General features: G+C 42.6%; 1 protein-coding gene across 1 annotated transcript; it reads right to left on the reverse strand.

Annotated features, from left to right (window-relative positions):
• Positions 1–786: 786 nt before the first annotated feature.
• Positions 787–12,810, reverse strand: RNF20 (ring finger protein 20, E3 ubiquitin protein ligase). The gene is made up of 15 exons (XM_010283558.1): positions 12,696–12,810; positions 11,700–11,846; positions 11,435–11,512; positions 11,007–11,126; positions 9,567–9,746; positions 9,236–9,371; positions 8,433–8,554; positions 7,707–8,104; positions 7,002–7,119; positions 5,367–5,516; positions 4,197–4,409; positions 2,954–3,079; positions 1,747–1,887; positions 1,290–1,391; positions 787–1,051 (listed from the first exon to the last, which is right to left on the reverse strand). Exons 1-15 carry the CDS (start codon positions 12,801–12,803, stop codon positions 875–877), a joined length of 2,316 nt encoding a protein of 771 aa, XP_010281860.1. The 5' UTR covers positions 12,804–12,810; the 3' UTR covers positions 787–874.
• Between the last annotated feature and the right edge of the window lie 251 nt (positions 12,811–13,061).

Below are 13,061 nucleotides of genomic sequence, written 5' to 3' on the forward strand. Positions count from 1 at the left end.
CTTGTGAAAAGTGTTTCCAATAAGTGGACAAAGGACAGCAGCACAGATAAGATAGTAACAGAGGCAAGAAAAACAGAAAAATAACCCAGACAACAGCTTTTATTAGATTTTGTGCATTACAAGATTAATCTTTGTGGCAAAGTTGCAACAAAGTAACCCCTACAAATTCCTTTCTGGAAACTAAGGACAATGACAGCAATGCCTCAACCTAGGGGAAGATGTCCACAGCAACCAGGGCGCATCAGTGGAATGCTATGTTCAAACGTTCTCCAACATCTTATCTTTCTTCTCTCTTGGATACTAAGATGTGCATTTCCTTTTGGGGGTAGGGAGGATGTTTACTAATGCACCAGCCTTCACAGATTCTTGCCAAAGTCAGGAAGATACATGTCTAAGGAGTCACTCCACTGAAGTCTACAGATGTACCTGTTCATTCATTATTTGGCCCTTTAACTGGGAAATTATTCACTCTCAGAAACACTACCATAACTTGATGGGATTTAATAATTAACATCCAAAGCAAACTCCTCAAATAAAGGCTTCATTTATCTCTGCTGCATCACAGACAGCTTCCATCCCACCAAGGCAGGACTTCGGTTAGATGTTCCCAATTTGGCAGTGTGGAAATGACAGATGGGAAATGTCCTCTCAGGCATGAAGAATCCACAAAAACTGCGGGCAAGAATAAAAGAAAAGAGACAAGAAAGGAACCAAGATCCAGAATCTGTTTCTTTCCATACCCTAACCACACTTCTCAGAAGAGACTGCAGATCAGCTGGCAGCACTGACTGCCCCAAAAGTGACAATCACAGAAAGTGAGAGAGGCTAGGTGGTCAGCATAAGCAGCAATTTTCCATCACTCCAGTGGAAGGAATCAACCGATGTAGATCCTATGGAAGTCATTGGCACCAAAGGCAGCATTGCACTTGGGGCACTTACGCTGCCGGGTGTCATAGCGGGTTTTCACACACTCAAAACAGAAGACGTGAAAGCACTTTGTAAGCACAGCATCCTTTTTGCGCATGTTACAGCACGGGCAGGTCAGGCGGGCCTGCAAGACAGAAATATTATAGTAAGGGCTCACTGCATTGCACTAGGTGTGCTAAAAGATGACTGAAGATGAAGGTCCTTCCATTCCTCAAAAGGAGAAGGTACTTACTTCAATGCAAGATATGTCTACAATGTCAGAGGGCAGACAAGAGATGTGAAATACTAAAAGCATGACTACACAGCCTTTTGACGAAAACAGAGTTAGAGGGAAGTTGACAGAGACAACTACTTGTTGCTACCTTGTAATCCTTGATTTCTTCCATCAGTATCTCATCACAGTTAGGAACCATGTCAGGCTTCTTAGTGGTCTCCAGCTTTCTGCGTAACCTAGAAATATCTTCCTGTATAAAAACAAGAGACCAAATAAATGAGCAGTATATTCCCTGTCACAGTTTCTTCAGGGATCAAAGAGAACTAGCATCTGGCCAACAGTACAGCTAGCTAAATCACTCCACCCATACTTTCATCCCTGACAGTCCAACAGACTTGAAACAGGCTACATTATCATCTGGTGCCACATGTATTGTCAGTTATTAGTAGATAAAACATGAAGGAGCCAAGACCTGATGAAGGTGAAATCAAAGTGAAACTGGACACCAGAAAAAAGTAATGTAGTTGGAACCCACTCCAAGCTCAATGCACAAGGAGACAGACACCACAGCAGACAGATATTGAAGGATTCAATGAGGTGTGTACCTCAGCCCTTTTGAAGTTGAACATCTCTTTCTCTCTAGTTACTCTGTTTTCAACGATTTCATCCTGGAAGTCATGTAACTTCTTCTGAGCCAGCTCTAGCTGGGCTTTCAGATCATCCGCAAGCTGGGCTGCATCCATGGCCTGAAAAAGAAAACCAATATAGAAGTACCAAATATGGCAAAAGAGCTCTAGTGATTTCTAGGCCCTCTGCCCAGCAATCCAAGACTGCTCAGAGAATACTCCTCAGGCTGCTGGAGATTTATTTTTTTCAATCTAATCCTGGTACTTGCGAATGGAATAACTGGAATTACTTGCTAAACATTATTTCAACAGCAAAATATCTTAATATTAACAAGTTCTAACCATTCAGCTTCAACATTCCTCTTCAGAAGAGCCAATCCCTGTCACACTGCAATGCATGTCACTTAGGAAAATACTAATGACCACGTAATTCTCTTCTTGTTCAAGTATTTTCAGCCTTCCACATTTTCTCTACTAAATTGTTCACAGGCAGTTCTACAGCTGAACTAGACAGAACTGCAAGTGTTTTTTTCAACTATTTTCTCTCTTCACCAGTTCTACCACTCTGTAACTGTCCCTGCACCAATGTATCTATTATCCAAGTTCCCTCAATACCACAGATTGTGATATTAAGCACAAGTGATTGTGCTGAACTCCCGCCCTAACTCCTCCTCACAGAGATATTTCCACTTTTGTTTTAATGTCATTCCTGCATTTCTACTATAGATTTAACAAAGGCAGTGTCAACCATGAGACTTCATCTTACTTTACTCGTAACAGACCTCCTTTATTGATCTTAGACATTTGTTAAAGCTCTTAACATTCCTCAGATGTATTTCCCTTTTACTTACACCATCTTTTCTATGACAGCTTTGGCCCCAGTTAACTTTCATCTGACTGCTGCCTTGTCTTTCACGATAGGCTTCCTTTTAAAGGCACCTTACTTCAGCTTCCTAATCAGACTTTCACAGAAACACCTATAACCTGCTCCTTTTTATCAAAGTAAACATCAGCCTACAATACTTTAATTAGAACTCTCTTCAGGAATCCTCAGCCTTCTGGTATGCTAGTCCAAAACCTGGAATATTAGGTTCCATAACACCAGTAAGAGCTAGGAGCCTTCTATGTTTCCCACAAGACAACAACTCCATCTTACGACCCCAGAGGACATCAAGTAATCACTCACTTTGCGTTTGTTCATTTCCAGGGCCTGCGTTCGGAGACCTAGTTCTTTCTCGCCTGTTCCAATACTGCTTTGCAGTAAGTGTTCCTTCTCCTCCAGCTTACGTACAACCTGCAGCTGGGCATCCACCTTGGAAAGGGAGAGAGGAGGTACAGAAGGACTGAAATGCATACTCTGCAGGTCTTCAGAGTTGTCATTAAAGCTGCATGCTAGAACTATTCCTGCCTCCTCATCACCAAGGAGTACCTCTTCAGCTTGCCTTCTTCTCCCTGAACACAGACACACTAGCAGCCTAAGAGCTGTATCCAGACCCCTCTGGTGAACACTTTAAAACGTAGCAGTCAAATACTCACAACACAGATGTCTTACTTTTGGGAAGGTAGCCTAGAGAACTGCTGCAAGGCAGTGAACAATTCCACCTTGGTTCCAAGGATGGCAGAATATATACGTAGAAGTACCATTAGCACAGGAAAGTGACTTCCCACTTCCCTTCTCCCCCCTGCCCTCCATAGCAATGAACCTGTAGGACATTTTATACTCATACAGCAGTCTCTGTTTCTTACTAGGACAGGTCCCTTTGAAGTCTAATGCAGCATATCTAGGCTGATTAGGGGAACATTCCCTGCTGTACTGATTTTGGCAGGGATACAGTTAATTCTTTTCCTAGCAGCTCATATGTTGCTATACTTTGCAACCAAAACACCATCAATAACACACTACCATTTTAGCTATTCCTGAACAGTACTTACACAGCATCAAGACCTTCTGTTTCAGGCTGCCCACCAGCAAGAAGGCGGAGGGTGCACAAGAAGCTGGGAGGGGACATAGCTGGGACAGCTGACCCCAACTGACCAAAGGGATATTCCATACAATATGATGTTGTGCTCAACAGAAGCTGGTGGAAAGCAGGGAGTACTCGGAGTGATGGCGTTTGTCTTCCCAAGTAACCATTATGCATGATGAAGCCCTGCTTTCCTGGAAATGGCTGAACACCTGCCTGCCATGGGAAGTAGTAAAGGAATTCCTTGTTTTGCTTTGCTTGTGTGCACAGCTTTCCTTTAACTACTGAACCGCCTTTATCTCAACCCACCAGTTTTCTCACTTTTGCCCTTCTGATTTTCTGCCCCATCCCACTGTGGGGGAGCAAGCAAGCAGTTGCATGGAGCTTAGCTGCCTACCAGAGTTAACCCACAACACTTCCACCTTCCCATAAGTTCTGTTGTTCTCTCCCCTTCCCTCAGGTTACCTGTGTCTTCAGTGTCAAAACTTGGTCTGCCAGCTCCTCCTTCTCCTCTTTCAGCAGCTTGTGGATCTGGTTGGACTTGATGCGTTCTGACATGAGCTTGAAGTTGGCATCATCCTTCTCCCGCAGCTGCTGCATCAGACGGATGTTCTGCTCCTGCATGTCTTCAAAGGCTTGGCCAGTGACATCCATTTCTGACAGCAGGGCCTCCTCCTCCTGCAAAAGAATCACAGGCTCTGGCAAAAAAGTCTCTTGTACCCCCTACAATGACCCTGAACATTTACTCAGAGACACCAAACAAAGCACAGATGAAGGAAGATGTCTCAGTATCGGAGACCAGTATCTTCCCAGCAACCAGAAAAAAGTGCTCCCTAGAAGTCTGCACCACAGCAGAGATGCCCCGAATTAGAAGGTGTAGAAAGGAGATGGTCATCTCCACAAGCATTCACAGACTGTGGCTTGTTTGCTGGCAAAATCAGCTGTGAGCTGGACAGAAATTGCCTCCCAATTTCAGGCTGAACAGTTGTCATAATACACTAGGCCAAGAATTCTACACATGGACAACTCAATAGCTTCCAACTAACAGGCTGTCAGGCCCCTTAAACTCACTTAGGCCACTTCAACATTAAAGGAGTAAGTGGTAAGATATAACAGTTCTGTACTTAGACGGAGAAGAATCCGAATTCTTAAGAAGTACATGTCAAGTCTCTGGCTTGCCTCTCCCCTACTGAGGCAGTCCCGCGCTCTTATCATGAGATTAAGCCCTTTTCTGTGGAAAAGGGTATATCACAGTACCATGCATGTGTATTAGTTGTACGAACTATGCAGACAATACTTTTAAAATGAAATTGCAACCCCTCCCCCTAGAGGCTCATCCAGCCATCTCTCCTCTGTGCTTTTCACCTAGGCCACAAACAATTAAACATTTCCTCACCACCCCTGCCAGGAGCTTTGTGACACCCCAGTGTTGCGGGGCTTTTTGTTTGTTGTCCTTTTTTTTTTTTGGCTGGTTGGGGTTTTTTTCCCTCTTTTGATAAACAGGGATAAAACTCTCATCTCTGGCACATACAGACACAGAAATTCCTTCTCTCAGTTAATCTTCCTGGCTGTAACCTGAAGGCAGTTCCTTCCCAGCTGCTCCAGCCAAGACAGAACTCATAAGAAACTTCTCACCTGCTTAGCCATGGCTAGTTTCTTCTGTAAGTACTCAATTTGTTCCTCCACTGCTCGGATCTTGCGAAGAGCATCCTCATCAGCCATCTTTTTACTCTCCTTTTTCTCCTTGTCTTCCAATTCTTTCACCCTCTGCCTCAGTTCTTCCAGCTATAGTGACAATAAAACAGAAGTGACACTAAACACAAGGATGTGGCCTGGTCTCCCCACAATTTTCTGAAACATTGGAGAAACTTCAAAAGCCTTCAAAGCATGGGAAAAGAAAACCCATCTCATCTTAACAGGACAGCGTATTACTGGCAGATGGACCATTAAGATGGGCTGTAAGCCTAAGGTCTTCATTTCAAAACCTTTGAAAATTCCATAGCATCTTTTATCAGAGTAGAAACATTAGTGTCTTGCACTTGTACATGTATGTGGACAGAGAGCATTGGCTCCTTTAAGGGTGTCTGGTCAAGGACCTTTTTCAATGCAAAAAAAGGTAATAAGGAGCAAGGCATAAACAAAACATACAGAGATCAAACCTGACGGACAATGATAAGAGAGGCAGTAAGGTTACCTGACTGTGGACCCTGTCAATTGGGAAACTAAGTGGTGGAGCAGGGGGAAATCTAAAACAAAATACAGAGACACAGACCTGACAAAACAAACATGAAGACAAAGACAAGAAACAAACCTCCCCAGTCACAACAGTTTATAGGTTACCAAGAAACTACAGGCACCCCTTCCAGGAAGATCAACCTGGACTTTGCAACTGATAAGACTGTAAACTAGGGGTAGGTCCTGGACTGGGAGGGTTGTGGGAATGGATAAAGCTATATAAACCAAGGAGGGACATACAGGGCAAGGGAGAACAAGGATGAACAAACTGGGGTTAGACAGAGCAGCATGTAAGTCGGTCACATGTAAAATGAGGACAGTCCATACACACTTGTCTGGCTCAGTTCTGCGCATGATGACCACAGCCTGTCCTATCTTCATGTATCTTATTAAATATTTTCTTAACTATCTCTGTGTAATCTCTCTATCCCATGTGTATGCGTACTGCATGGAATAAGTGCTAGCTACAGGTGAGACCTGTATGTGAAGAACACAATAGGGCCTGGGATCATAGGTGTACCAGAGAGCCAGAGGGGCCGTGCTGGTACTTGAAGGATCTGCAAATGTGTGTGTGCTTGTGAACCTAGAGGGTGTTGTGCATGTGCCTACACTAGTGACCTTTTACCTTCACCAGCTGAAGAGAAGGAAGGGGACTTGCCTGTCTATGCTTACACTTTGAGTCCTCTATGTACATGCTGTTGAAGACAGCACCTTGCCTGTGGCAGTCTGGCTGGCATGTCAGTGTCCTCTGTGTGTGTCTTCCTCTGGGACGTGTGCTCAATGTAGCTACTGGTTGAATATGCAACTTGGAAAGCAGCAGCCATGTCCCTCAACCTGGGCAAAGGGATCATCCCTTCCCAGAGGAGAATAGCCCAAAATCTCCCTTTCCAGAACATTCCAATCTCTCCTAAGTGACTAAGATGAGAAGAGGAACAATCTCCCGTTTTTCAAAGAAAACAACAGAATTCAGGTGCAGACTCTCCAAAAAGAAGTTTTAAGTAACATGCTAAAGAAAGAAAGAGAAATGAGGTTTACCTCAGCTTTTGCCTTCTTTTCAGCTGCCATCAGCTGCACTTTGTCTCTCTGCTCTTTGGGGGCAGAGCGGTACATATCTAGCAACAGTTTCATCTCTTTCTGGCTCTCCTGGGCCTTCCTGGAGACAGGGAGATAGACAACTGTAAGAACAGTGCAGGAAATCTATGCTGCTACATATCCAGCATGAGGATCAGAGCAATATTCTTTCCATGTTCCATGTCCCATATGGCATGCATATAGAGTCATCCTTGGCTCATCTTACTCTAGTAATATAAAATAGCCAAGGAGTACAGGCTGGAGGCTGAAAAGAAACATGTTCATGTTCTCAGCCAAGAGAAGTGGGGTGGGGAGGAAACATGTACCCTAATAGTAAGCAACAAACTACCCATCTTTGCTTTGGTACTGGTCTGGAAGATCTTGGAAGACTACTGTGCCCTTTATTAATAATGTGCTGCTGTAAAGCTTTATGCAATTGTTATGACAGCAACAAACAAAAATTACTTGACGTCATTACTATGACGTACTGGCTTTGGTAATTCATGCTTTGGGCTGTTGTAGGAGAAATGTTACTGCATTGTCCAAATCACAATCAAGTATTAAGGGTGCCAGCAACCTCTCACTTCAGTGAAGCTAGTCTCATTAAAAGTGAGCTACAAGTCATCTCACACAAACTCAAGCAGAAAAGGGAGGGACAACAACTCTTACTTGAGCTCAGCCTTCAGCTGCTTGATCACTTCAGCCTCCTTCTTTCTTCCATCTTCATGCTTCCCTTTCTCCTTCTCTTTGGACTCTCTCTCCTTCTCAGATTCCTTCTGCTTCTGCTTTTCCCGCTCTCGTTCCTTTTCCTTTTCTTTCTCTTTCTCTCTCTCTCTCTCTTTCTCCTTTTCCTTCTCTCGTTCTCTCTCCCTCTCCCGTCTCTCTCGCTCCCGTTCCTCTTCATCTCTCCTGGCCTTCATTTCATTAATATCTTCAGAAGCAGCCTTGGGGACAGACACTTGGGCAGAAGGATCGTCAGGTTCCTGCTTGATCTCTGGAGGTTCCTCCTTTGTGTCTTCAGTGCTGGACTGGGACTGCAAGAGAGCACTACCACTGCGAGAGCGGATCTGTTGTGGAATAGCAAGAAAGACGACACAGAAGAAAACAAACCATTAAGTTCTTAGCCAGAAATCTACTTTATTACCCTTCCCTGGTCTTCCCAGATCCATGCTTGCATCCCCCTTCCGTAATGGCTACTACTTTTCATGGAGCACTATACAGCTACAAAGGAAGACCATTCATTTCGTAAGTGGAAGCAGTAGTGTGTAGAGCTCCATCAAAAATCACATTGCCTCCTCCATGCCATAACAGAAAGGTTGATATTGCAGGGAAGGGTGACAGTATTCCCTCTTCTAAGTACTTTCTGCTCTTTTCTGCCATTTCCTGCTTTGATACCTTGCTCAAGTCAGATTGGGCCTCTCTCAGTTTGCGCTTATATCTTAACACTTCTCCCTTCAGCTGGTGGTTGTGATTTTGGAGGCTGCTGATGAGATGACGCATCTCCCGATTAATTGGGCCTATAAAAACAGAAACAGAACTGTAACAAACCACACCTTTGCCAACCTTCTGTGAGGACTTTCATGGAGATGAAGAACAAGCTAAGTGACAATGACAAAGAACCAAAATAACACTATTATCATTCTGCCACACAACAAAGCAACACAAACACATTTGCAGAAAAAAGTCATGCTGGTTTTACATTCAACTGTAAGTCCTTGCAAATTCCCAGTCCTTATTTCCCCTTAATATTACTTTTTCCCCATGTGCCTAAGGGAAATGTGTCATGCTACAAAAAAATATCTATGATTTAAATGCTACTTTAGAAATAACTTCCTTATTTCCTCTGATGAAATTTGAAAATTACTGGTTTCCTATCCAGGCTGTCATTCCAGACTTGTAAATGAATGCCCCTAAAGGTAATTTTTAATAATGCAAAATACTCTGTCATAAACCAAATTATTAGCAATATGTATGTATTTTGCAACACCTAAAAGAAAATCAGGTAACATGGAACTGGCCTCATAAAACACGTGAAGAGCTTTGGTTTTTTGAGCTAGAGACCTGCCAGAACAAGTATTTAACAATAATGAAGAATCAAACCAGGTGTTTTACTGTAATGCAGCTTCTAATGGGCATGGGGCTTGGGGGTGAGGGGGGAAGACTTGTTTGTTTTTAAGCACAGCAGAAAAACTCCATACCTGCTTGTTCATTGGCAGCAAGTGTCTGTTCAAACTCTATCCTCAACATCTCATATTCTTTGCGGACTTGTGCCAGGGTGTCCTCTAGCTGAATCACCTCTGTGCGTAATTTCTTGTGAAGGCTGACCTCATCCCTCTGAAGAGTAAGAAGGGGACAGAACTTGTTGCTGTGACTCTGAAGCATCTCTTACCTCATCAACATGAGGTACCAGAACAGATGAATTATTGCCAGAAAGATAAATTTCCTGAGAATTCACAGAGCCACCCAGACCCAGCAGTCATGGTCAATGGAGTAACAACGTTCCCTAGTCTGATGGAGCAGAGGTGCTACCTCGATTAGTTCCACCTGGCGCTGGTGTGTGGTGCGGGTGCCGTGAAGCAGAGTGCGGGCCTCATCAAGATGAGCCTTCAGCTGGAGACTCTCATTATACAAAACTGAAAACTGGGACTGCATGCAGCGATATTCTGGGGTCTCCTTCACAGCCTCTTCCACTGCTCGTCTCAGCTCAACCTAGTCATGACACAAGAAAATGCCAGAGAAAGAAAAATTATGTCCTTTTCTTTGCCATCTATTTTGCAAGGTAGGAGAACAGTGAATCAAGCTGCCACAAGCGAAGACAAAAGTAGAACTTTAATAGCATTGCTGTGAAGTAGATGCAAGTGATATGCTTCGGATCAATTAACAAAGTCTGTGCTTTCTGTGTAGGCACTGGGCTGTTTCTCTTGCATAGCCACATGACAAGAGTTCTTGATTCTCAGATTCTGCAATAGTTTCTCTCAAAGATATAAGCTTGCAAAACATAACATACCTTTTCAATGGGTTTACTGTAAAGCTATAATCACCTAAATGAATAAAGATGGACACATAGAAAAGTATGACAAAACTAGAGAAAGTCTATGAGGAAGTAGGCATTATTTAACTTTCTACCAATAAAAGACGTGATGACTGAAAGGAAGAGAAATGAAAAAAAGCAGAAGTACAGAATCTGAATTTTCCTTCCAAAACAAGTTAGCAAATGATTGTGATTACCAGCAGTGAAAGAGACACATATGTTCACATACAGCTTAACACTTATTAAGAGAAAAGCAAAGTTGTAAGCCAAATGGTCTTTCTCTCAAACCAAACTCAGGTAGATAAACAGAATAAATCTGCTTGGAGGTGTTTCAAGACAGTTTCTGGAATCTCATCTCTGAAACTTAGGTTATCAGCTCAGACATTTCTTATAACAGGCTTACACACCTACTGATCACTAAGGTAAGTATATGATACAGAGAATAAGCTAAATTTTATCTACTATAGATTGACAGGTTTTTGTGTTAGCACCATTAAGACGTAAGAAAATCGTACCCTGTTGCCTATCTATCCATTCTACCACACTGGGAAAGATTTAAGTTCATCAACACTTTGAGGAGCCTAGCTCTCCTACACAAGTTCATGATTTTTTTCAGTTCTCTCATTCCACTTGCACAGGGAAGGTGGAAGAGGGGCCAATACGTGTAAAGACTTGAAATTAGTTTTAATTAGACATGAGTAACATGTACTGAATAGATCAGAATGGAAAACAGGAAATAAGAAACCACTACAGTTTCCAATGATGACCACATGGTGTCACCAATGCACTGAACTGCACGTGTAAGTCACAAAAACTTTAACATAGCTAAAGCGCAAACACAAAATAGAATAATGAGGTTTTTCCAGAGACACAGTACAGCAAGACAGAGGGGAACCAACCACACAGAACACCTTAATCCTCAGATACAGACGTCTCACCTTGAGTTTTTCATTCTGAGTTGTTACTTCCTCAAGATCCTGGCGTAGTTCCTCCAACTCACTGAGGCGATTCCCAGCAAGCTCTTTATTCTCTTCCAGCTCTGCATTCATCTCCTCAAACTGTTGGGAAGAAAGTGCTTGTAAATCCCACTGTTAATGTATCTACTGAGGGTACTAATTAAGTAACTGTTTATACAATAACAGAAATTACAGACTTAACAGGTAACATTACCAAGTGAGACAAGCTCTACTTCCACCAGGTCTGTTTGATAAGCAGGAAACTTGCACACAGACAAAATGGCTTGCCCAGAGTCATCCAGATTTGTGGCAAAGGAAGTATCCAAATTCTGTTCCAATCTATGACCCTACGCACAAGCTCTCTTTGATTTCATTCTTCCCCTTGCACACAAGCAAGCTGCTGACATTACCTTGCGGGCATTAATGGTGATCGTGCCCCCATAGAGGCTGCTCCCAGCTCCATATACCTTGTAGCCTTTGGAATTTACCTGCAAAAAAGGCAACAGATTTCATCAATACCTAATTAAATGCCAAGACTTCTGATATAGCATATTCAAGACCAAAGATTGCACGTTATAGTTTCTCACTTCTCACAGCAAAGTATCATAAGATGATGTCACATATCTCAAAACTACACTCATTTCTCTGTTTCCTGGCAAAAAGGACAGTGCTTACTCGTTCCAGAACATCTGCTAAGTGTCGGTTGAGTCTCTGCTCTCTCTTACGTATCTTGTCAATATCCCACTGAAGGTCATCAATCATAGTCTCCAGTACAGACACACGAGATTCTGCTGTCTCCACTCTCTCCTGCAGCTTGGAGAACTGCAATCAAAAGAGTGTTTCAGCCAGCATATTGAATAGAATCAACATTTCCTGAGACTGCTCAATATTAATTTTTCTCTTATTCATCATATCCTGAATTTATGTGCTTTCCACCCGTCTTTTGCTGTGGTGACAGACTACCCAATGAACTGTCCTGAATTTTACACTGCCTGAATCCCAACACTGTAATGAAAATAAGAAAAATTGAAAACAGAAAAAGAGCAAGAAGCTGGTAATACCTGGCAGAGTACAGAGGCAGCCACCTCAGCTTATTCAAAGGTTTATTTTAAAAGTCTTTTTAATCCATATGTTCACCTACTCTACAGGCCACTGAAGTGCTTGGTGGTCTAACACTGAGCAGGGCCAGCATTAACACAGTTTTTAAAGGAACTGAAACCTCTGAAACAAATACTGACAATAATGTGAATCCTTTAATGACTGGGATCATCTTGTAATTAATGCTGTTACACTTTCATACCTGATCCAGAGAAACCAAGGAATGTTAAATGGGAGGGATGTCACATCAGTGTCTCAGATGTTTACACAATCACCTTAGCATAATCTTACCACTTCCTCTGCAATTTTTTCTTTTAAAATTTAATCTATTCAACTCACTGGCTTGGTTATAGTCCTTCATTCAGTGATGTAACAAGCAAATCAACCCAAACGACAGAAGATGTATGTACAGTTCTCCACAACAACCCTTTCCATAACCTTTGTTCAGAAGGCAACTTTCAAACTTTGTTGCTCCTGTCCCTCTCAAAGGCAATAACCTTTCCAAACTATGGTAAACACAAATTATTCTAAGCAGGACTCCAAAGCAGATTTCCTTCTCTCTCCTTTTTATACCTCCTGAGACATGATTCGGTGCTTCTCCTGAAGAACATCAGCCAGCTCCTGCAGCCGTCCATTTTCATGTGAGAGGTAAGTATTAAGCTCTAGGACCGCTTCCTCCATCAACAAAATATCTGAAAGATGAATAATGAAAAGGAAGTTAACAGAAATCAAATATTATTGTTTTTCATTCTTAAACAGCAAAGAGAAAAAAGAAAACAGAAATTTCTGGTTTTAATTCTTGCATACTATATCTGTGATCGTGCCCGTGTACTCGGCAATGGTGAGACCACACCTTGAATCCTGTGTTCAGTTTTGGGCTCCTCACTACAGGAAGGACACTGAGATGCTCGAGCATGTCCAGAGAAGGGCAACAAAGCT

The sequence above is a fragment of the Phaethon lepturus genome, unplaced genomic scaffold (assembly GCF_000687285.1).
Source record: "Phaethon lepturus isolate BGI_N335 unplaced genomic scaffold, ASM68728v1 scaffold103, whole genome shotgun sequence".
Lineage (NCBI taxonomy): Eukaryota > Metazoa > Chordata > Aves > Phaethontiformes > Phaethontidae > Phaethon > Phaethon lepturus.

Bases quoted from the DNA above. Each gene is read 5' to 3' on its own strand.
- RNF20 (XM_010283558.1), bottom strand. From the start codon at position 12,803: ATGGAGGAAGCGGTCCTAGAGCTTAATACTTACCTCTCACATGAAAAT. The intron at 5,517-7,001 runs GTAAACCTCATT...TTGTCACTATAG, and splicing joins AAAAGAAGGCAAAAGCTGAG to CTGGAAGAACTGAGGCAGAG. The intron at 1,392-1,746 runs GTACACACCTCA...GTTTTTATACAG, and splicing joins TCAACTTCAAAAGGGCTGAG to GAAGATATTTCTAGGTTACG.